This window comes from Aulonocara sp. 'chitande type north' Nkhata Bay, linkage group LG5 (genome assembly GCF_057382095.1).
Source record: "Aulonocara sp. 'chitande type north' Nkhata Bay isolate Kocher_YH1m ecotype deep benthic linkage group LG5, A_spYH_male_GT1.1, whole genome shotgun sequence".
NCBI classification, from domain to species: domain Eukaryota; kingdom Metazoa; phylum Chordata; class Actinopteri; order Cichliformes; family Cichlidae; genus Aulonocara; species Aulonocara sp. 'chitande type north' Nkhata Bay.
The window spans coordinates 19,583,330-19,607,196 of NC_141348.1; the positions used below are offsets into that span (position 1 = coordinate 19,583,330).

Below are 23,867 nucleotides of genomic sequence, written 5' to 3' on the forward strand. Positions count from 1 at the left end.
TCAAGACCACTTAAAAAAATAAAAAAATAAAAATAAAAGTCTGGCTCCTGGGAAGCAAAACATAAAGAAGTCAGGGATGGCTCACAACTTTTACACAGTACTGTATGTACAAATTTAAACAAGGTCCCTTCTTTGGTATCTTTGAGCATCTTGGATGAGTCAGTGAAAGAATGACAAAAAAGAGGAAGGGAGGATGCAGAAATGTGAGTCACTTAGAGTGTATCATACTCACATGCATGTCAGCACTGTTTTGTGTATGTGTGACACGACCACAGATACAATATGCATGATAATAAATATGCAAATGCATCTATGCAAATGTAGATTTTGGATTTTGTATACATCTACGAGCATACGGTTTACGCTGTAAAGAAAGGAAACTAAAGAGAAAGAAGGAGGGAAGTAAAATTAATTCGAGGCCGCAGCAGTCTGAGCATTGCAGTAATCTGACAGTTAGCCAAGATTTGTAAAAGAACAGAAACTTCTGCAGTGGTTTCCAGACTCCTGCTGTGTGTTACTATGACTCACAGTCTCCATTCTCTCCAGTATCCCCTTATTTTCCTTTTATTATCTTTGGTTTAAAAAGAAATCTTAGTGGTGTGAGTCGGGATTTAAAGATAAGAGTCTTGATTGAATCTGGGATGTTTTCTGCAATTTAGAGATTAAGCTGTTTTATATAAACCTGTAGCTCAAGTTTATTTCTCTGTTTGTCACTGCAAGGTTTAGGACTTACTGGCCTGGGGAAAAGGTTGCCAACACACATTCAAACAAACGAGACGGCAGCCACAAGTCATGAGGTATGAGTCATGCGGACTTCATTCATCGTTCCTCTAATCTGCCTCTGCTGCAGTGCATTCTTTGCTTTTTCTTTGCTATTTTGCCACTCTACAGTACAAGCTCTTCTCTTCTTACTGAGTGTTACTAAATTAAATTAGTAAAGACATACACAGTAATAGGGTGGGAATGTACACGGTGAAAGCTGATCAAGCTTGGAGGCGAGGGGAGGAACAGAAATGAAAAGAATGAGGTTGTAAGGGGGCGCAGGAGGTTGTTTGAGTCTTTGGAATTTCCCCCTGTGGGTGCTTCATTATCCAGGTCTCTAAGGGCTCAGAGAGGAAAACCCTCTCTGGCCACAACTTTAGGTTCACTTAAGCGCTTCCAAGGTCATGCTGGAGCACTAAATACTGTAACTGGATTTAAGAAAATTAAAGGTTTTTGTGTTTGAGAGTCTATCACAGGGTTTTACTCCAGTGTATATATCAGTCCTCTATGTTTGTATGTTCCACTTCATTTATTCACCTTCATCATGTTGCAAACACGTTTTTAGGACAGCTACAAGGAGCACTGCAGTATTCTGTTTTACTTTCTTTGAGGTTCTCAAAGGATAAGAGAAAATGTCCAGAGGCACAAAATAAGATAAGACTTCAAAGATAATTGCTCAGAATCCTCAATAGAAATTGATTTGTGCACATAATCGCCTATACTGTGACAGTTGAATGAGGGCAGCTTTTATTTCCTTTTGATTGTACTTTGACCCGGGTATCAGCTAACCTTTGTTTTTCATCTCTTGCAGAGCCTTTAGATCCAGCTGAAGCTTGGGTTTCACAGGTATAGCACTATGTCCGATTTCTTTGTTCATCATTGTATATCCTACTCAGTGTGCTGGAATTCGATCACAGTCGTGGCTGAGTCTGTTAGTAAATCAGATGGCATCACTTCTGGTGTGGTTTTTCTAAATCTGCTTAATCTGATCGAGACATTTCTTTAACGCCATGTTTTAGTTGTAGCTGTTTCATACTGTATTCAGTTCAGTTAAGATAGGAAGGCTGGCACAGTCTGTTTATTTTGGGCCTGGCTGACCACAAACTTGCAAGCACGCAGCAAGTACTAGGCATTATTCCTTTCTCGGGCAAACCAAAAGTATTTCGTTGCATACTCACCATATTTTACCCTTTAATATTTGCTTTTAATTCTCACTAGAAACATATGCTTGTCCATTGCTGCTTTCTGTTATTTGCTGTGTGTGTTGGTTTATGTGGTCTCTGTAGTTCCGTTATCTGCTCAGAAGGCTATTACATGTTTACACCACAAAATATGTTTAACACATTTCCTTGGAGACAGAAAAAACATTGTGGGTTAAAAAGGAAGCATATGAGAGAGTGAGTGAGTGCGTGAGTGAGTGAGTGAGTGAGTGAGTGAAACAGGAAACAAAGACTGGGGTGATGTTGAAGTGGGCAGGGTCTGAGACACCAGCTTTCATTGGGGGAGAGAGGCGGGAGTATAAGTTCCCCACTTCCCACTGCCGGCGTCATTTTCTAGACCAGCCAGCAGTGAGTCTCCACATCTCATTTTTCACTTCATCCTCTGCCGTGTCTAAACTTATCCAACATGACCACAAGATCTAGTCGGATGTCTTTCACCCGCTCTACCCCAGTGTACCGTGCTGCCAGTATTTATGCTGGTGCTGGTGGACAGGATGTTCGCATCTCCTCTGCTTCTGCATCTTCCCTGCGTTCTGGTATTCCACTTAGACCTTCAACCTCCTTTAAGCTGAGCAGTGGATTGAGTGGAGGCATGGGCGCCGGTTACGGTGGTGCCAGCGCATCCGTGACAGCCAGCGGTGGCTCCGGTGCTTCGATCCTGGGCAATGAGAAGGGAGCCATGCAGAACCTGAACGATCGCCTGGCCAATTACCTGGAGACGGTGAGGACCCTGGAAAAGGCCAACAAGGAACTGGAGCTGAAGATCATGGAGGCCCTGGAGAAAGGAGGCCCTGACATTAGAGACTACAGCAAGTATGAGCCCATCATAGACGACTTACGCAGACAGGTAAGAACTGAGAACAAATGAAAATGTTAGAAAAGTGAAAAGGTGTTTGATAAGACACAGTGAGAAAGATACTTTAGAAATAGTTTAGCTGGGCTAAAATTTGAGAATCAATGAGTGCATGTGACAGCACTCAACACTACATATTTCCAGCAAGAAGGTTTTAACATAATCTTTATTTAAAATTCAAATGCAAATTCAAATTAAAATTTTATTTGTCACGTACACAGTCATACACAGTACGATATGTAGTGAAATGCTTGGACAACTGCTCGTGACCTAAAGAAAACAAAAAAGGAAAGGCTATGAATAAGATAGGAAATAAATATGAAAAATTAAAAAGGGTAAATTTAACTAGGAAGGAATAAAATATAAATTAAGGTTAAAAATGAAATAACTGTACAACACAAATTAGAATGAAGGGTAAATTTAACTGGGAAAGAATAAGATAAAATATATAAATTAAAGTTGAAAATTAAATAACTACAACAAAATACACAATTTAAAGATCACCTCTGTTTGAAAATGAAGCTGGAGAATGCTTTTACTGAGACCAGCAGTGTTTCCTTTGTAAGTTATCAAATTTCTTTAAAGAGAACGACGGGTGTGGCAGCTCAACTGTAGCCAGTCCCCTCCCCCATAAAACTCTCGACTGGCCCCAACTTCCTCTGATGAATCACCAACACAAGGGTATCATCACGAGAGACGGACTGCGAAGCTCTCAGAAAACCAGCAGACAAAAGCATTTCTAAATGGTTCTGCTTGTTAGATGTGGATTCTACAAGCATGCGTAGTGTAGGAGGCGCTCAATGGGAAACAGATGTGTGGCACTCGTACATACAAAGCGATCTCATAGTGCCAGAGTGAGTGTGCACACACACACGCACAGATAAATGCGTGTCAGTGCAGTGGTTGTATAACAATCAGCAGAGTCAAATGTCACATTCTTCTCCAGAGTCCCGCTTTTCTGCATCACATAATGACACATTTATGGTGGTTTTTTCGTTTTTTACTCTTTTTTTTTTTCTACCACACTAAAGTATTTCCCCTTCCCCTCTGTGACAGGAAACAAGAAGAAATCATAGACTCACTGCCACAGTCACGATAAAGAATTTTCCCCTCTGTGCACGCATAGATGCGATCGGTGATGCATACAGAGACAGACAGACAGAGACATGTGCAGTTGGGTGGACAGAAGAGAAACTTTCTCTCTATGATTTATTGAGACAGGATACATGTTGCTCTGGCAACGCTAAAACAAACCAGATTCTGTTTTGGCACAGGAACACCCTCGCTTCCTGTTCTTCAGTTTATGGTTCTTCTTTTATGACTACAGGTTACTATGGATTCAATCATGCTGCGGTCGGTTTTTGCAGTTTGACTTTTTGAGTATCGGTGGTTACATAAGGCAAGTCGGGCCTACAAAAAATGCTGTGTCAAAGCACATAATTATTAGAACTGGCTACTGACTTGTGCACGGGTTAAGCAGCTCTGTTCTTTCTAAACAGCAGAATCAAGTAAAATGAAAATAATAAAATAATAATTTTTTAAACAATGTTTTATTTTCCTGTCCAGATCTTCGATAAAATAATGGATAACGCCCGTTTAGTGCTTCAGATTGACAACGCCCGCCTCGCTGCCGACGACTTCAAAGTCAAGTATGTGATCGTCTCGTCTTTGCATGTGGAGTCATTCTTACACTCTGCGATTGTGTCTCTCATACACTGTGTCTGCTCATTCCCACAGATCTGAGAATGAGATGGCAATCCGCCTGTCCGTGGAGGCCGACATTGGCGGGCTGAAGAAAGTCCTCGACGAAACGAACATGAGCAGGCTCAACATCGAGAACGAGATTGAAGCCGTGAACGAGGAGCTTCTATTCCTAAAGAAGAACCATGAGAACGTGAGCTTGCGGTTCATCAGATTGATAATAACATATAGAGTCACACGTTTTGTTGTCTTCTTCATTTCTTTTCTCATTCTGCTGATCCAACAGGAAGTGATGGAGCTGAGGAGTCAGATCTCACAGTCAGGTGTGCAGGTGGATGTAGACGCTCCCAAAGGTCAGGACCTGTCTCAGATCATGGAGGACATGAGAGCCAACTACGAGAAGATTGCATTGAAAAACGCAGAAGATCTCAAACGGTGGCATGAAAATCAGGTGCGGTGGACATCAAGAAGTTTGATTCAAAAGACACGCTGAGCCACTGTGTTTCTGACCATCTTCCTTTCGTGTCCCTGGCAGATTGCAGATGTGCAGGTGCAGGTATCACAGAACACAGAAGCTCTCCAGGGGGCCCAAATGGAGAAGAGCGACTTATCACGACAGATACAGACTCTGGAAATTGAACTTGCATCTCAACAGAGCTTAGTAAGCATTTTCACTGATTTTATTTATAAACATGAAATTATCAAATCCTTTCTAAGTTTATGACCCTATTCCATAATGCATTCTCTATATCTTTTTACTACAAAATTGGCACAGTTGAATACCATGACCACTGCGCCCACTCTTAGTTAGCAAAGCATATATTTCCTCATCTTTTCTTATACTTACAGCTTTTATTTCTCCTTTTATTAGAAAGCCTCTTTAGAAGACACCCTGCGCAACACAGAGCTACGTAACAACATAGAAATGGAGAAGTATAACACCCTCATTATCCGGCTGGAGGAGGAGCTGGCTAACTTACGCGCGAACATACAGCAGCAGACCCAAGAGTACGAGGCGCTGCTCAACATGAAGATGAAACTTGAGGGCGAGATCAGCACTTACAAGACTCTGCTGGATGGTGGAGACTTCAAGTAAGAGCTATAAAGATGTGGTGGAAGAAAAAAAAATGCAGGTCATGGCAAGATGATGGTGATGGTGGAGGTGAATATGAAAATCAATTGATAGCATGAGTTGCATGGCCAAAAATAACTACACCATTATGCAAGGTAATCCCAGAAAGTTGATTCTGTTTATCTAGATGTAGTGTTTTCTGAAAACGCAACATCTAGATGAGCAGAATCAAAACGCTACATCTAGATGAACAGAATCAGCTTTCTGGGATTTCCTTACCTGGATGATTGATGCATGCATCAAGACATTATGCGAGGCAAAAATCTCAGCTGGTCATGGTCTCAAGGCCAGTTTAATGTGAATATTCTGGAAGTCAAAATGTTTCATTTGTGTTTTGCACAGGCTCCAGGATGCACTGGACGAGCTGGAGGCCGCCGACTAATTTGGAACAAAGGATTGGGAGTCATCGCAACAATGGAAGCAATCTGCCCACACCCATTAATTATGAGTGGGGTGGGTGGAGGAGTTTTGACATTTTTTGCACTATAACCACATGTCAAGTGAACTCTGATTTAAGCAGTTTTTAATAAAGGCATTATTCCACCACAGCGAAACATGGATCGCTGCCTGATCTGACCGCAAAATAAAAACAAATAAAACCACTTCTTAAACCTGAATTCACAGTTTTTGTCTGGTTCTCACTTCAGTTCAGTTCATGTTTGGTAGGTAAAGGCATTTACTAAATTAAAAATAAATAAATAAATAAATAAATACATTAAAAAAAAAAAAATAATAATAATAATAATAATAATAATAAAAATAATAATAATAATAAAATAACTGATCATTACTGTTGGTGAAACCAACAATTTATAAAAAGAAAATATCCACAAATTTGCTTGACTATATTGCTATCTTATTCAGGGAAATTGTTATCTGTGTTATCATTTGCTGCATCTCAAAATATTATGATGAAATAAAAGCCATGATCCATCCATATGAGCCACGATCCATCCATTCTTTTCTGCTTATCCCATTCAGAGAAAAGGCCATAATTTGTAACGTGAATCTTACAAATGCAACATGATAAGTGGCCACTAGGGGGAAGAAGTAGTCCTAAATGAGCCACCTAGGTGGCTGCATAAGAATTTGCCTTACTACTTATATGCACCAAGGAGTAGGGATGGGTACCGGTATCCGGTGCCACGATGGCACCGGTTCTGACATAAACGGCAGTAACCAGACCAAAAAGCAGCGCACATTTCGGTGCTTTATTTCGGTGCTTTTTTTCCCTGAGCTGTGATACACTTCTAGCCAATCGTTTTACGTTTCCGAGGATAGTAGGCGGGTCCAGGTACGTATGTTCTTTTAGAGCAGAGCTACAGATTCAAAGTGCCCAAGGCCAGGCCAGGCAGTCAAAGTCTGGCTGTACTTCACAGCAAAAGATGCAAACTCAGCAGCCTGCAACAAGTGCTTTAAGCTGATACTGTGATACTGTCAAAGGAGGTAACACCTCAAATCCGATGAAACACCTGGCGATGCATAGTGTTTTTTTAAATGCGCCGTATTTGATAGCTTGCTGCAAGACCTCACACCATGCACATCTACTGCGGGTGTGGTGCCTGTTATCAGACCCGGAGTTAGCAACATCTCCCAAAAACCCGAAGAGGAGAGTCCTGGCCCCTAGCCCTGCCAGTGTAGCAGAAATGATGACGGATGATGACGACAGCAGCAGCCGTTCTTCTCGGCGTGAGTAGCTTAATGTTGTTCGTGTGTAATTTACGTTGAGTAGGCTCACCATGTTATTAAATTAATGCAGTGGTTCCCAAACTTTTTTCGCTGCCCCCCCCCCCCCCCCCCCCCTTTGTTTTACAGAAAAATGTTCGTGCCCCCCGCACGCGCACACGTACTAACACATCCTCCAACTACACACACGCATATTTTGCTCAATTGCAGTTTATTTCACACCTCAAACATAAACAATTAAGCAAATACAAGTAATCTGCAGGTAAGAAAATAAACTACTAACTCTTTTACGCTACGTCCGCACCTACACGGATATTTTTTAAAAACGCAGCTGTGTCATCCACACATAGGCACTTCGGCACTTCGAATCACCGAAAACTGAGATTTTTCAAAACTCCTGTTTTGCTTTTATGTGTGGACAAGGAATACAGTTTTCGTCACACAACTTCAAAGGTATGTGCCTTTTTTCACGTCAGCTGTGCGCCACGTTATTGTTTACATGAGAGGAATTGAAGAATGACAAATAAACAGTATTTTGTCTCTATCTTCAGGTTTTACACTCTTACATATAAACACGCAGTTACTGTCCCTCTATTTAGAAAGGCAGAGGCACCACGGTTTACTTCTTTTACATGTAGTTGTTTTTTTCCTGTGTAATAATATTCAACATTGCTATCAATAAATTTTTCAAAAAAATACCTCTCTGTGCAAAATGGGTTTAAAAACATAAACAACAGTGGGATACTGTTTGTCCGTGATTTAGACAGGGGGAACAAATCGTGGCAGGATCAGCCTGATATTATTTGTATCCCACTGTAACTTTACTGTGTAAAGAGCTAACATCTCCAAAATGTCAGGAGTAGTTATTTATTACAACAAGTGTTTGTGAACTAAAAATCAAGAATGTGGGATCCTGTTTGTCGTGATTTGAACAGCCCAGCGCTGCTCCCGACATAGGAAAGACCAATTCTGCAGGGGAGACCTACCTCGGCACTTGTGCAGGTGAATCCAAAGGGAAGATATGCTTCACCATATTTTCTAGTCTTTGGCTTAGAATGAAGTTGGTTTGGAACTTCATCTCCTGCTTTGCATTTGTGTGGGCGCCCCGTGCTAGCAGTGTCCAAGCATTGTTTTGGTTTCTTTTCCCTTTTCATGCCGCCCCCGCAATGGCTCTGCGCCCCCCCGGGGGAGGGGAGGGGGTACCTTCCCACACTTTGGGAAGGTCTGCATTAATGCATGTAAGGTGAACTAGCAAACACCGTTGTAGTTACATGCGGCTGTCTTCTTGTTTGATCGCAGATACTCCCTTCACCCTGGCCAAAAAGGCTAAAATGGCCAAAGAAAAAGTGGGAAACAGCTAAACATGAGAGGTTTTTGGACAAAATTTGTGTTTTTTCCATTGTTTAAGCACTGCTTCCAGCCAAGAGTGATACCATATATGCCCTATAGCTGCAGAAAAGGCTAACATTGTTATCTTTTTACAAAAAAAAACAGCTGAACATGAGAGGTTTTTGGACCAATTTTGTGTTCTCCATTCTTTAAGGACAGGTTTGAGCACCGTTTAAGCATCAGCACCGTTTCAAAAGTACCGGTTTGGTACTGGTATCGAATAAAATCTAAACGATACCCATCCCTACCAAGGAGTGGCTATAACCTTGGATGATATAATCATAAAACCAGTATAATATAACTGATAGCTGGCAGTTATTCAAACCTGTACATAAGATGCAAGCCATCATGAAGAGCTGATATAAAGGTAACCACTTTAACCAAAAAAAATGCTACTTGGACGGTTTTTATTATTATGTTTTAGGATAAAAAACGAAAACTCAGCAAAGTTCTATAATCTCTGGGACACGGGTCAGTACTTAATGGCTTATTACCACTAATTCATTAGAATTTTAAGCAAAAAAAATCAGAAAAGGTGGATCGAAATTGCTATAAGATTAAAATAAATACACAGCTGGGAAAGCTGCAGCCAGTTCGGTGACAAATACGAGGGATATTGAGCAGAGCACGGAGCAGCGGTGCAGCAGATGTGGGTCAGCAAGTAAACAAGGGAGGAGGCAAGGCTCTCGTGGACGACGATGCGCGCTCCCGATAATAAACCTCTGACGCCTTCATCCGGGAACTACTACGAACTCGCTCTCCAACATGGCGGCGTCAGGTGAGGTTTATGTGGGTGAGCGATCCGGGTTGGTTCGGGGGAGAATTTAAGAGGATTTTACTTCAATTCAACTTAACACGTGAAGTTTGATGGTTGTTTTTTCTTCGCTTTATCGCTCCGCGTCGTTGTCTCGTGTGTATAAAAGGGGTTCCCGGTTGTTTTGGGCTCGGTAAAGACGATACTGCCAGACATAGGCGAATGAACGGAGCAACGACTAGCATAAATGTGAACGTTGTAACCTCCCGAGAACTTGTAGCATTTACCTCTGGGCACGGTTACTGCGGCTGCTGAAGTCCGCTTTTGACTTTAAGCGTTGTTGTGCGCAGTGGACGTGGTTGACAGGCTGTGAAATGTTCGGAACTGCGTGCAGAGCTGGCACATTGTATGACCGTAGCGGGTTTCGCCGTGGCGCTCAGAGCAAGATAAGCGCCGGGCGCAAGCGCGATGTGTGGAGGAGGGGTCGGGCCGAGGAGTCCGGGCTGCCCGAGGAGTCTCCCCACGTGTGCAAGCGTGGCTGCCTGGTGTCGGTGTTTGATGAAATGGGGCAGCTGAGCCTGTTTTGGCCGCATTCTAAACACTTCCCTAGCTCCTTCTCAACTTTAAGCTATCTTTTTTTCCCCAGCCGGCCAAGTCCTGCGCGATTGATGGCGCACTTGGATCGTAGCGCTGCGACGCGAGCTAGGCCGTAAAACCTAGCCAGCTAAGCAGGGATACTTCCCCCGTCAGCAGTCCTTTGCTGACTAAGCCCGCATAGCCGCCAAGACAAAAGCGATCAGTGTATACGGCAAGCTAAAGACCCGTATAGTTACCCTAACAGTTTGACCGCGGGGTTGTAGTTTAAGAAGAAGACAGCTCCGCTGAAACTTAATGTTACGCAGCTCTTAGCTCACCAATGTCACATAAGTGAGGATCGCTGAGCAGGCTACCACAGCTAATATTTTTGCTTGCTGGTTTTGCAAAGTACAAGCGGTTATAGCCATTTCGATCAAACCTGACGGCCGTAAACAACAACTTAGTGTAATATTCTGGACCAGAGCTGTAAACAGTCTTTGTTGGTCTCTGCGTTTTTGTGGGTTTTGAAATAATGTGTGCAAAAGAATGTCCTGACAGCTGGGATTTTCACAATAAAGCTCCCAGCCAGCTTTCTCACCCCCTATTTTTTGTTTTTGTTTTTCCAAGTCAAAACCTGCATCATGAACTGTGTGCGAGCCCCCCTCCCCATCTCCCTTGGGGGCTGGTAACTGCTGGCACTGGGACACACTGTCAAGAATATTCTGTGGTCTGTGCATGATTCAGTCAGTCAAACCTCAAAAACGTGTTGCAGTAAGGTTGTTTTGAAATCGTTATGGTTCTCACCTGACTTGGAGCTAAACAGCCTTTTCTGGTCTGTTGCACAGTGACGGTTGGACAGGCTGACCACTCCCCATTCGTGTGTGTGCAGTTTTGGTTTTTTGTAGCAAAAGAAGTATTTGTTATCACACGCACACTGGGGCCTAGAGCAGGGCGATATGGCCAAAAATATTTATCACGATATATATTTGAAAATTTGCGATAACGATATAACCGACGATATAATTGATGCGAGACAAAATACAACTCCACAACATTACTAGCGCAAAAAGACAACCTTCCATTTATTTTCACTTAAACAAGAAGCTGGTTTTTATGTACATTAAAGCTTTATAAAAATGTAACAGTGCAAATGCAAATTCCTTGCTGAAAGTTTAACCAAAAGGCATTTCCAGTAGAAATGGGCTGACATATCCTGAGCATAACCATGTATAATATCCACTGAAGTTAAAAAGAGGTGCTTTGCAACATTAAACTGCAGTGTGCAGTACGCATTTTTCGGACCATAAGGTGCACAGGATTATAAGGCACATTAAGCGAAACAAAGCAGTCAGATAAATCAAACTTTATTAAACTCATTCTTCTTGCTTCCTCCACTTCTGTACCATTGATTCATTAATGTTGAATTCTCTGGCAGCTGCTCTATTCCCATGTTGTTGCAGTATATTAATGACTAACCTCGTATTGTGGATGGATTATCTCAGTTGTTCTCCTGACTGAAGTTTGGTCCGTTTACAGTATCCTGCCATGCGATTGCATTTGTCTCTAACCATGAGGAACCTTCACGTTAACTTTTATAAGTGGAAAAGTGTTAGTGTTCGTCCTCCAGCTTCACTGTTTATGTTATGCTAACATAGCTGTGTCGCTAGCGATCACGTAGCACATCATTATATACCAGCTAGCCCAATTTCAGTAACCCTACAAACGTCACTGCTGTTTAGTTTCCTGTCTTCATTTATGTTGGAAGTGATAGCAGAGCTGTACGTTTGATTTTTTTCAGAAATCTCTCAGTCAGAACGTGCTATATCATGCTTAGGTAACTAGCGAAACTAGCGAGCTAACTTCCGCTAGCTTCCTGCTAACTTCTAACTCCGTTAAATGTAATAACTTTTGTTTTCATGGATGCCTGGAAGTTAAACTTTATAGTTACACCTGGTAAAGCAGCAATGCTGATCGTTTTATTAAAGATGAAAGAATTTAGACAGTTTTTAACTCTCAGTGATGCTGCAGTGTTGTTTGACCTGAAACATACGGAGTTTAGGACCCAGATTACTCCCAGATTTAAGAGCATCTTAGTCCGACAAATACGACAATAACAACGGCCGCTTGCATGTTCTGCAAAAAAATGTGCTTTGTTGTGTATCTGACGGACAAACACCAAACCAGTTCCACATCACTGAAGTTGCACCATTTTTACAAACCAATTCTGGTTCATCTGTTTCACTCAACAATCGGCCATGTGCGTATGAAAACAAAGGCACTGCGCATGCGCGTTTTACTCATATTCTATCGCAATATTTCATTTTCCTATCGTTGCCTAACATTATACCGGTATTACCGTGAACGGTATAATATGGCCCAGCCCTACTGGGGCCCACTCTTATCTTGCTTGGTTGTACATCATCTCACTACTAAACCTTAAAAATAGTGTCACCATTTAAACAGCAGCTCTCATTTAAGGTAAAAACATTAGGTTTTGTTTTTTTTAAACTGTTGAGATGCTGCAGTTTCTGATAGTTTAGTCTGCAGGTATTCCATATGTTACTTTGTAAGTTACTTCCATAGAGAGACGTCCACAATGGGCAAGGTAACCATGACTTACTCTTGTGTTCTTCCCTACAGCTAAGAAGAAGAATAAGAAGGGGAAGACCCTCACTTTGACTGACTTTCTTGCGGAGGACAGTGGAGGCAGCAGCGTCGCCCCCAGCTATCCGACCAAGTCCACAAGCTGGGCGGATGAGACTGATGACCTGGACGGAGATGGTGAGCACACACTGAAATGCACACAGTGATCGGAATATCTTAGCAGCGTTTCACAACAGTAGGTGAACTAAAAAACGGTCTGCATTATGTTTCTTGGTAACGACTGTTTAGCTCTACCTTTTCCCCTTAACTGCAAATTCAAAACCTCTGAATTGAAGGCTGCAGTGTTTGTCTGAGCTATTTGCATTTGAAGAAGCAACCTGCCGGAGTGATTTGTGGTAACAAAATGGTCAGTGTAAGTCAGGTTAGCTATGCAATCAGTAGGCAGAGATATCCTTTTAATTGCATAGCTGTTGATTCAGTCACATGTTTTAAAGGAGATATTATGTATGACAAGCCAGTCTCAGTGGAAATGCCCTGAAAGCAATTACTGTAGTAAAATCGGTGTGCTCGCTCTCTCTTGTTCAGAAGATCTTTTAGATTCGTTGGGAAAATTGAAGAATGTGGTCAAACTGGCGATTCTAGTAACACATGTAGTCGAACATGTGGCAGGATGTGAAATGTGCTGCAGAGTGTTTAAATGAAAATGAGCTGGGTGAGATATGAATAGATATGATATGCAGATATAAATGTCTTGTAATACGAGGGTGATAACACTAATCCAAGCTGGGGGTAGTTACATGAGGCATGTATTTTATTTATAAGAAAGTATTAATTAACATATTTACCAAGTCAAAGTTTGGTTTTTATGCAGCGTCAGTGGCAATGCCCTGTTTGTTTGTATGTTAATTGTTCCAGCTTCTATGTTGAGACTAGGCTATCTACACCATACCTGAGTGTGTGTGACCCTTAAACTCCAGTTTGTGTGACTAATGTGATTGCTGTACACCATATGAGGGGCGTTTGTTTAGAAAGAGAGGAGCTGAGATGATGAGACAAACTGATGCGTAGTCGAGTCTGGATCATTAAGGGGAATGCAAACGCAGGCCAGTTTGCGCAAGCACTGTAGCAGGCAATGGCACCTAATGTTTGTTTTTTTCTTAAGTGTTTGCATTATGTAAAACGGTGATCTCTATGCAATGAGCTCTCTTGTTTTCTCACAGGTAACCCTAGTATAGGTAGCTTCTTCTTTTTTTTTTTTTTTTTTTTATTTAAGTGAAAGCATTTCATGAATTTAGGAAGCTCAAATATTAGCTTTTATTTGAAGATTCCTCCAATGTCTCTGCAGTCTCGACTTCCTGGCACACGGAGGAGGACACGTACAGGGCACCACCCATCGACCGCTCCATTCTGCCTACAGCGCCTCGCTCAGCTCGCGAGCCCAATATTGACCGGGCCAGGCTCCCCCGCAGCCCGCCATACACCGCCTTCCTGGGAAACCTGCCCTATGATGTCACTGAGGACTCAATCAAAGACTTCTTCCGCGGCTTGGCAGTAGGTTTAGCAAGATATACACACAGCCATCACTCATAATTGTATATAACAGCCAAGGCAAATAACATTTAGGATGCCAGCAGTTCTGTGTGTGTTGGTTTTGCAGTTTCAGTTACATTTCAGGTTCTCAGATCATCACTTTAAAGTTAAACGTGTGGCTAATTTCTGAAGTTTCAGTCCACATCTACGTGGGGCTGTCCACACAACAGCAAGATTGAATTTGCATTTTAAAAAAGAACAGGATGCAGAGGTCCACTTTGTTATTCTGTTTGTTTTCACACTTGTTCCTCAACGTGTCACATCAACGACACAAAGTTTTTGTTGTTGTTGTTGTTTTCTGTTGTTATTTTGCATTTTGAAAACTTGGGTAGTGTGTTTCTGTTGTCATGAGTGTAATTAGAGCGTTATGTTATTAATCAATGTGTTTCACTTTAACTGTCTCTGTGTCCAGATCAGTGCAGTGCGTCTGCCTCGAGAGCCCAGTAACCCAGAGAGGCTGAAAGGCTTTGGTTATGCTGAATTTGACGACGTAGAATCCCTCCTCAGGGCTCTCAACCTCAGCGAGGAAGTAAGAGAACCTGAAGTTGGAAAAGACACAATTAAACAGTCTGAGACTTTCACCAAAGTGCAGGAAGGATCAGTAAATAATAGTTGTAACAAACTACTTCTTTGCTCATGCCAACAGAACCTGGGCAACCGCCGGATTCGTGTGGATATTGCAGACCAGTCAAATGATAAAGGTACACTTTTATTCCTGGACATTTTGATCATCTCTGCCTCTGCAGTCACGCGCCGCTCCATTGCCCTCGTTGAAGTGTTCGATAATTTAACACAGCGTCTCCTCTCCTTCTTCACATCTCAGAAAGAGACAGCGGACCTATGGGTGGTCGAGACCGAGGTGGGCGAATGGCTGACATGGGTCCTGACAAGACAGACAGTGACTGGAGAGCTCGACCAAGTGCGGATGCTGATGATGGACCTCCCAGGAGAGATGATGCCTTCGGAGACAGTGAGTCTAATATGCTTCTGCTGGAGCTTTATCACGATAGCATAAGATTCCCTCTAAAGACAAAAATATACCTAAATAAACAAACAGAAAAACAGAATGCTTTGAGACTATTTTTTTCCCCATTTCAGTTTCACAAATTGAAGCATGAAAGTTTAATTTGAGTATATTGACTGAACTAATTAATTACAGCAAGTCCATTAAGTGGCTTCTTTTGCACTATTTTGTGAAACCTAGCCTTAGCTTTATGTCACAGCCCTGGTTTTCAGCTTTCAAACTGAGGAGCAGGTGTTTTTTTGTTTTTTTTATTATTATTATTTCTTTGTCTTTAATTTTGAATTGTTTATATAAAATACCTGTGTGGTAACACCATCCAATCAGCTGTTCAGTGTGTCACGTCCCATTACTTTCGACCTAATGCAGGATCACGTGACCGTTACGAGTCTGATCGTCACAGAGATGGCCAGCGGTGGGACAGTGATCGTAATGAAGGAGGTCGTTACCGGGATCGCTATGACAACAGGGACCGCAGAAACAATGATGGAGGTTTGTTTGTATAAGTTCTGGAAACTGCTTCTTAGGCACAAGATCCAGATTACTTTAACATTCTGATCCCAAATAAATCTTTATTTTTTGTGGTTGTATTTAGTGTTTACAGCGTTCTGTTTTCACGTTTCTTTTTTGGTCTGCTGTCTGTGTAGGTTTCGACTCTCGTAGTGGTGGAGGAGGTCGTCGTAACTTTGGTAGTGGTTTCCGCCGTGATTATGATGACAGTCAGGGTAGCAATGATCGCTACGGGGACCGGGATCGTTACGGAGATCGAGATCGTTACGGGGACCGGGATCGCTATGGGGACAGGGATCGTTTCGGAGACCGGGATCGTTTCGGAGATCGAGATCGTTACGGAGAACGGGATCGTTACGGGGACCGTGAAGACCGGCACGACAGGCGTGAAGAGAGGGGTGAGATTTCATTGTATAAATCCTATCCTTTGTCAATATTCTTAATTTTCAGGAAAAATCTTGTTAAGTTGTGCATTTGTGACGTATGTACTTTCATCTTTTCCAACCCTAGCTCCTCAGCAAAGACCCAAGTTGAACCTGAAGCCTCGTAGTGTACCTAAAGAGGAGGAAAGCGCCGGCAGTGGTGGCACTTCACCTGCTGCCACTTCAAGCTCAAGCAGCAGGGCCTCGTCCATCTTTGGCGGAGCAAAACCCGTTGACACAGCAGCAAAGGAGAGGGAGGTGGAGGAGAGGCTGAAGAAGGAAGAGGAGAGACTGCAGAGACAGCTGGAGGAGGACAAAGGCAGGGGACCGGACAGAAAGATGAGGGACAGGTGAGCGGGGAGGCTGATGAGTAATGTTTGAATGTAGTAGTATTGTACATTTATTACACCATTAAATTTTCTGCCTTTTTTTTTTTCTCAAGCACAAGTAAATTAGATCTAATGCAGAAATGGGAGAGCGCCTTTTTTATTTTCAAATGTTAATGATTAAGTGTTTAATGCTGACGCATCCTGTGGAGACTTGTACAGCTTGTACAAGCCCTTTGCAGCCAGAGTCTCTGTTAAATGGACTGATGCTCAAAGTGCTTTTCTGCTGCTTTACCCCAAGCCTCATTCACACACATTCATACAAGTGCTTTCTTTAACTTAACATTCATGCAGATGCACCGGGAGCACTTTGGGGTACAGTACCTTGGAGGAGCCAGGCATAGACCATCGATCCTGGCAATTAGTAGAGCCACAGCCGTTGTCGCTGTTGCATTAGAATCCTTCACTTCTGTTTTTGCAGCCATCCATCCATTTTCCTCCGCTAATCCGGGGCCGGATCGAGAAGCCCAGACCTCCCTTTCCCCAGCAACCTCCTACAGCTTGTCCGGGGGAACACCCAAGCGTTCCCAGGCCAGCTGAGAGTTATAGTCTCTCCAGCGTGTCCTGGGTCTGCCCCGGGGCCCCCTCCCGGTGTGACATGCCCAGAACACCTCGCCCAGGAGGCATCCTTGTCGGATGCCTGAACCGCCTCAACTGGCTCGTTTCGATGTGGAGGAGCAGCAGCTCTACCCTATCTCTAAGGGAGAGGCCAGCCACCCTTCAGAGGAAGCGCGTTTCTTCCGCTTGTGTCTGCGATCTTGTTCTTTCGGTCACTACCCACAGTTCGTGACCATCGGTGAGGGTAGGGACGTAAATTGACCGGTAAATTGAGAGCTTCGCTTTTACACTCAGCTCTCTCTTCACCACAACAGACCGGTACAGCGTCCGCATCACTGCAGCCGCAGCACCAATCCGTCTGTTGATCTCCCGCCCCCTTCTCCGTCACTCGTGAATAAGTTCTTGCAGCTCAGTTTAATTTCTGAGATGTTTATGGCATGTTTATAAGATCTGCCTACAACTTGACGGACACTCAAAGCCTCATCTTGTGATTCTTGAAGAGTTCATGGTAGATTTCTGAGATGTTCTTTGGTTCACTGTTCTGTTATAGCTGCAACTCGCCTTTCACGTTGGTCTTGATTTGACTGCTTGACATTTACATCCAGAATTTTCAGATGTTTGTCTGTGTAATCAGTAAGTTAAGGCCTAACAAGTTGCTCAAGTTTTTACATAGTAGCAGTTCCAAATATTTGCATGTTACACTTTTTAAAATCTCCTCGAAGGTAAAAACAGCAACTGATATTTTTAATATCTGTTTGCAGCAGGGTTTGTGTTCACGATTGTCCACTGCAAAAATCTGCTAATCATGTCATTTGCATAGAGCAGAACTGTGAGGGCTGAACTCTTGCTCTTGCTTTACGATTGGTCGGGTCGTCACATTGCACTCGAAACAGTCCGTCTCAGATGCCCCACAGTCTCTGCAAAAACTCAGAAACTTGTTTGCTTGGCCTTTTCCGTGTTTTACCCTGTTTTGCTTAAACCCTGTTACCCCATTTGCAGTTTACAATCAGCTAAAACATGTCTTAAATTTTGTTTAGTTTTAGTGTTGCAGTGTTTCAACTGTCCTTCCCCTCATGTGGTGTGAGCACTTTGTTTGAGTAGCTACACTGAAACAAAGTGCTTAAAATAGTGGTTTGGGTTTCAGACATCAGTGGTTTGATTTGCATAATGTACCCAAAGGTCTAAAGGAAAGAAAATAAAGATTTTCTTTTTGCTTTTAGGGACCCGAGCTGGCGCAACGAGGAATCTCATACTGAGCGATCCCGCACAGGAAGTGAGTCTTCACAGCAAGGAAGCACTTCTGGAAGAGGTGGGATGTTTCTTCACTCGCTTCCTTTCTTCTTCTCGATCTCTCCTTCGTCTTTGTCCTACTTGGGACTGAAACACTGCCTTCTCCCACTAGGGTCACGGTGTCGAGATAGCGAGCGCTCCGGTGAGAATGAGGTATTCAGCGGGGTAGAAGGTGGCTCCACTTCCCCTGGGTCCTCATCCCGGCCCCCCTCCACCAGCTCTTCTAAAGAGCCATTGAAGGTGATGCCTGCACCTCCTCCCAAGGAGAATGCATGGGCCAAGAGAAGTGCAGTCAGCACAGGCTCTAATGAGGGCGATGGTCGAGCTCCGACCTCCCCGGTCTCCCCAGGCGGTTCAGCTCCTCCCAAGTTCAGGTGAGCACTCACTGAATGAAGCCTGCAATGTTTAAATTCTGCTCTTGAATGAATGAATGAGTAGATTGTAGTAGATTGAGTAATTGATGCTCTGAATTCCCTACAGCCTTAATATACTTTGCCTTGACTGTTCCTCCTTTCCTTTTAGCTCCTCAAGTTCTGCAGATGAAAGAGGATCTGGAAAGGGTAAGTGCTAAACACAGTGGGATTTCCCCCACTCCGAAAACAAGTTACCAGGGTGTCTCCATCGATTACCTAATGAAGAAATCTTAGAAAAGCACAATCTGACTGAAGAAGTGAAGCAGAAACAGTATATTGCATGTCTTAATTGAATACAGTGAGTAATCCATCTCATTCCATGCTGGAAAAGTAAACTTTGTCACACACTTGCGTTTGGTTAGGTCTTCCAGTCAACGAGGTGATATTAGGAGTTGTGTTTTGAGTTTCCTGTCCCCTTTGACTTGTCTGGCTCTTCTCGACATCATCAGTGTATGGTGCACTTAATCAGCTTCAGCTGTATTTGCCCATCTGTGCTCTGAGAAACAAAAAAAGCACAAAAAAACAGCTGAAGCATTTGCACGTGCTTATAGAGTACATCTTGTAAGTATTGGCGCCTGAAAGGTGATGACAGAGTGATTTTTCAAATTCTTGAGTGGTCCAGGAAAAAGAGCTGGGAACTTCTTTTTGTTTTGTTTGTTTGTTTCTGTAGACTGTGAAAAGCACAAGATTCTCAGAAAAAGGAAGTGGAATAGTTCAGGACTTCATTTGTTGTCGTGCAAATGCTTTGTTCATGCATTTAGCAGATTTCCTTAGAAAGTGTTTCATCGATTCACTTGCTCACTTACCATATGTGGTGTGCAGCTTTTATCTGTGCTTTCCACACTTACTAGAAATTGTGCTGAACGCATTTGTCAAAGAGTCTTGCTAGGAGCGGGTCCTGCTCAGAACGTGCATGCCGAAACACTACAAGAACAATAATATCTTCATGGCTGTGGTGCCACAAGGTGGCTCTCACTATTTTCTACAGTTTTGGAACCTTTTGGCACATTTTGCAAGCCGGCATCAGATTTCTCAGAGGCCCGTTCTTGTAGTGGGGGCAGTTGTGCACCTCTCATTTGGCCCTATATCAGTGACTAACACATTTTGAATCCAACCAAAGTAGCTGTTTATGCTGCAGTGCGTTGAGAGTGTAGTCTACTGTACACCGTCCACCAAGCCCCCCTTGACTCAACTGTCTGGCTTCTTCTTTAAGATGAGAACAAGGCTGATGGTGTGCGTCGGGACCGGGGGCCCCCACGAGCACGAGGGGGGCCTGCAGGGCCTGGAGCTGGGCGGGGGCGAGGAGAGGGGCCCAACAGAGACCGAAGGAAGGAGGCAGACAGGTTAGCAACTGCAAAGTTCTTAATGAGACAGGGAGGATATTTTTCAGGCATCTGTGCTCGGGTTACACAACTGATGGTGCTTTGTGGTTTGTTTTTTCATTTTTATTTTTTTTGTGGGTCACTGGGAAGACAGGGTTTCCTGGTGTGCACATGAATGCTTTATCTGTGCTACACCAAATCATCATGATCCCCATATTGTAGCACAAGAAATAATTCATGTCAGAACTACATGAATCAGAACTGAAATTTCTGAAATGGCTGTTAATCTTCAGAAGACGAAAACGAGCAGATTCCTCTTTATTTATTTTCACCTGTGGCCATTAAAGGTTTCGCAACTAGTTTTTTAGTACAGATACTTCCTAACGTCAGCATTCACTCTGACCTTTAGAAAGGACAACAGAAGAGACCGAGACTCCAGACCACCCCCAGAGCCAAAGAAATACGAAGAGACCCCAACCCCCGTAAGTCCTGTAGCTCAGCCACATCAAAATTTGTGCAAAGTTGCACTGTGCTGTCAAAGTACTGATTATTTTTCTTATTTTGTTGCAGAAGTTCAGCTCAGCCAGTAAGTACGCCGCTTTGCTAATGGATGGTGACCAAGGAGAAGACGCAGATGACGCCGATTAGAGGGAAAACAACGAGATGCAGAGAAAGCGATGAATGCAAGAAGAAAAAAATAATAATCTCACATAGCGTATGGGAAAAAAAAAATCTCCTCACATGGATGTGGCTCCTGGGAAGGGAGGGGGAATCATCACCCCTCTCTGTTTTCCTCCTACAAACCTGTCCTTTAATTTCAAACCATTCACCCATCCCTCCTCCCCCTGCTCCACCTTCAGGACTCTTCAGGTTCTAAAGAATAGTCACATACTGGACTTGTTTTAAATGGAACAGAGGAATACATGACACATGAAAACGTGATGGAAAAGATTGAATTAATTGTAATAAATAAATGGAAAAAGTGGGGAAAAATGATTTTTGTATATTTGTGGATCACAGGCGCATCTAATGACTGAAGATGGAGCTTATAAACGTGTTTTGGTTTTTTTTTTTTCTCTCTCTCCTTTATTGACTTTTTAGAAATGCAAAACATCATTGCAAGCCCTTCTGTATACGTTATTAAATAATTTGATGTTATAGAGTATTTAAAAAAAAAATATACAAGTGTACTGCTGAAATTTGAAAATCCTGTTTTCCAGTACTCATTATCAAGAGCATTGAGACAAAACCTGCTAATTTAAAAATTTTCCAATCATGTGATTCACCATTCAACAAATAAGCTGGTCGATGGTGTTAACAAAAGGATTCCCAAACATATTTTTGCAGGATTTATATTTTCACAGTTGCAGGGAAGGAAGGAAGAAAGAAAAAAGCCACCACACAATTTTACCGTGAGAATCAATTAAGTGCCATTATTACAATCCCCATCATTGTACAGATGTCCCTCTGTTTCTATACCTTAGAATTAGACCAGTTAAATGCTCATGGTACTCCAGTATCCAGTCACGTTAACAGATCTGTGTAAATCATTCATTGCCCCTGAAGGAGTACAAATCTATGGAGAAAGGGTGGATTTGCTTGGGGGGGGTTGTTCATGAGGTTATATGAACCTGTCTTCCAATTTGTAATAAATTGGGGTCATCATGTGAAATCAAATAGTATGATTATTAAAGTTCTAATGTGGGAAAATGCAACTCCTCCCTGCTGCCTTTTGTTATGCTGAATGGGCAGCACATACTCTCGTAACACCTGCGGGATTTACCATCACCCGTGAAAACACGGTCGTCTATATGCTGAGTTGCTTCAACCAACTTTCTGCTCTCCCAGTGTGGTCTGTGAGGCATAAGATTTCCTCAGTTTTTCTTCAGACTCGGGGCCCCCTGCTGAGGCCCCGGCTCCTGGTGGCAGCTGGTTAGGATCCTGCTGAGCTTTACACCCACCCACCCTCCTCCACACACAGGAGGTGCGCATTTTAATGCAAGAAGGCATTTCTCAGACTCTTCAAAGCAAACCATTCTTTGCAGCGGATATCGGAAAGAATACTGATTGACACCAAGGGTGTGTGTTTAGGCACGTGCAAATTATGTCTTTTAAATATTTATGAGGCAAAAATAGTGGCCATGATGTAGCAATGCCAAAGCTGGGAAGCAGACATGGAAAGCAACGCAAGTGTTTGTGTGTGTGCATGAACACACTCCACATTACTTCAATCATTATAAAGCCTAGATAAGAAAGAATTACAGAGAAAAAATCCCGAGTTCGAATCGGGATGTCCTCCCTGTGACTGTGGGTTCTCTCCAGGTACTCCGGCTTTCTCCCACAGTCCCAAGAGATGCTTATCAGATTAAACAGTGATTCTAAATTGGCCATAGATGTGAACATTTGTGTAAAAGCCATGTGACCGATCAACAGCCTATTCAGGGTGTACATCCCACCCCCCACCAATAACAGCTGGGATAGGCTTACAGCATTGGACAGTATGATTTCAGTGTTTTACATTTGAAAACTATAAGGAGAAGCGTCATTATCCTCTTTAAAGGTCATCCATGGATTCAGGTTTCACATACAAAATGCGACTTTTAAAATATTAAACATTGATTTCAATCAATAATCATTCACATTTATAAAGCGCTTAATAGTGCACCAGCTGCAACATGAGATTAATGCTTAAGCGTGCATCCTTCAGAGCAAGGGTCTCAAACTATATAGATGTGAAGAAATATGATGCAATTTGGCCCTTGAAGTTAGTTCTTTTGTTTGTTGTTGAAGGCAATTTTAAAATAAATTGTTTAAAAAGCAAAAAAATGATTTAATATGAGGGCAATATGAGCAGAGAGCACAAACATGTTGAGGGATTGTCTGTGTTAGTTCAGTGAGATAGTTACTTGTAAAGAAAACATTTTTCACTAGCAGTCAAAAACTAATGTGTGCACTTAGTCTGCATTTTTATTTAGATACGAACAAAATGATAGCAGAAGTGCCGCCACATGTCTGGCCAGAAAGAGAGGACTAATGTGTCTATTTGGTAGCTCAATGAAAGGCTTCAGTTAGTTAAGAGTGAGGAAAAAAACTGCCTTCACGTTTGTAGTTGTGTCCTGTTGTACAATATTTGTAATTTTAAAGAAACAAACAAAACTCTACATTTTCAGAAATATTTGCGGGTGTTTTCTTGTTTGTTTGTTTTGTACTACTTGAACACTAAAGTGGCCCTCCACTGAAATGAGAGTGCAGTTAATTTAAGTTTGAGACCCCTGATTTAGATCAAACACTTTTTGTAATAGTGTTATTTTAATTGTCTCTCAGCCATAAAAGGCTGATGGGGTATTGTCGCCACCCCACCGGGACATCCAAATTTGTGAATGTGACAACTTCAGAACAAGGCGACGTAGGATTTTGAAACTTATACAATATGTGCGTCTACTAAAGATCTCTGTCGAGTTTGAATATCAGTGTCCTCGACCTCAAGGTCAAAGGTCACGTTTTCTGAAAATCTTGTGAACACATCAAGAAAGATACCATAGGTGCATCAACTGGGAGAGTGAGGGGTAGCATATTATTTATATGAACTGCAGTGCTGTTCCTTTTACTTGGGTAAAGATCTGAGTGCCCTTTCATTGTGGTACTCTGTTTCAGTGAAAACAGTTTTAACATGAGCAT

General features: G+C 42.6%; 2 protein-coding genes across 5 annotated transcripts; both read left to right on the forward strand.

The window, feature by feature from the left end:
* Window positions 1-2,295: 2,295 nt before the first annotated feature.
* Window positions 2,296-6,285, forward strand: LOC147330236 (keratin, type I cytoskeletal 18-like). 2 transcript variants are annotated; one of them, XR_015129082.1, is made up of 7 exons: window positions 2,296-2,829; window positions 4,402-4,484; window positions 4,573-4,729; window positions 4,823-4,987; window positions 5,072-5,197; window positions 5,408-5,698; window positions 6,011-6,285. XR_015129082.1 is itself a non-coding variant. In XM_086291875.1 (7 exons), the coding sequence occupies exons 1-7, from the start codon at window positions 2,389-2,391 to the stop codon at window positions 6,048-6,050; spliced, it is 1,233 nt and encodes a 410-aa protein (XP_086148001.1). In that variant the 5' UTR covers window positions 2,296-2,388; the 3' UTR covers window positions 6,051-6,285. The 2 variants fall into 2 exon arrangements, 1 of the variants encoding a protein (XP_086148001.1); XM_086291875.1 differs by having other exon boundaries at window positions 5,408-5,628.
* A 3,167-nt stretch (window positions 6,286-9,452) lies between these two features.
* eif4ba (eukaryotic translation initiation factor 4Ba) lies at window positions 9,453-21,904 on the forward strand. Of its 3 annotated transcripts, none has more exons than XM_086291873.1 (15): window positions 9,453-9,521; window positions 12,714-12,854; window positions 14,023-14,228; window positions 14,680-14,796; window positions 14,914-14,968; window positions 15,091-15,237; window positions 15,658-15,780; window positions 15,936-16,196; window positions 16,309-16,570; window positions 18,385-18,473; window positions 18,567-18,828; window positions 18,977-19,014; window positions 20,081-20,210; window positions 20,599-20,671; window positions 20,760-21,904. In XM_086291873.1, the coding sequence occupies exons 1-15, from the start codon at window positions 9,509-9,511 to the stop codon at window positions 20,835-20,837; spliced, it is 1,995 nt and encodes a 664-aa protein (XP_086147999.1). In that variant the 5' UTR covers window positions 9,453-9,508; the 3' UTR covers window positions 20,838-21,904. The 3 variants fall into 3 exon arrangements, with proteins under 3 accessions (XP_086147999.1, XP_086148000.1, XP_086147998.1); XM_086291872.1 differs by having other exon boundaries at window positions 9,509-9,536; XM_086291874.1 differs by lacking the exon at window positions 20,081-20,210.
* The last annotated feature ends 1,963 nt before the right edge of the window (window positions 21,905-23,867 follow it).

Coding starts and splice junctions, on each gene's coding strand:
- eif4ba (XM_086291872.1), top strand. CDS start 9,509: ATGGCGGCGTCAGGTGAGGTTTATGTGG. Junction 16,197..16,308: donor CGACAGGCGTGAAGAGAGGG/GTGAGATTTCAT, acceptor TTCCAACCCTAG/CTCCTCAGCAAAGACCCAAG. Junction 19,015..20,080: donor TGAAAGAGGATCTGGAAAGG/GTAAGTGCTAAA, acceptor TTCTTCTTTAAG/ATGAGAACAAGGCTGATGGT.
- LOC147330236 (XM_086291875.1), top strand. CDS start 2,389: ATGACCACAAGATCTAGTCGGATGTCTTTCACCCGCTCTACCCCAGTG. Junction 4,485..4,572: donor GCCGACGACTTCAAAGTCAA/GTATGTGATCGT, acceptor TCATTCCCACAG/ATCTGAGAATGAGATGGCAA. Junction 4,988..5,071: donor AACGGTGGCATGAAAATCAG/GTGCGGTGGACA, acceptor TGTCCCTGGCAG/ATTGCAGATGTGCAGGTGCA.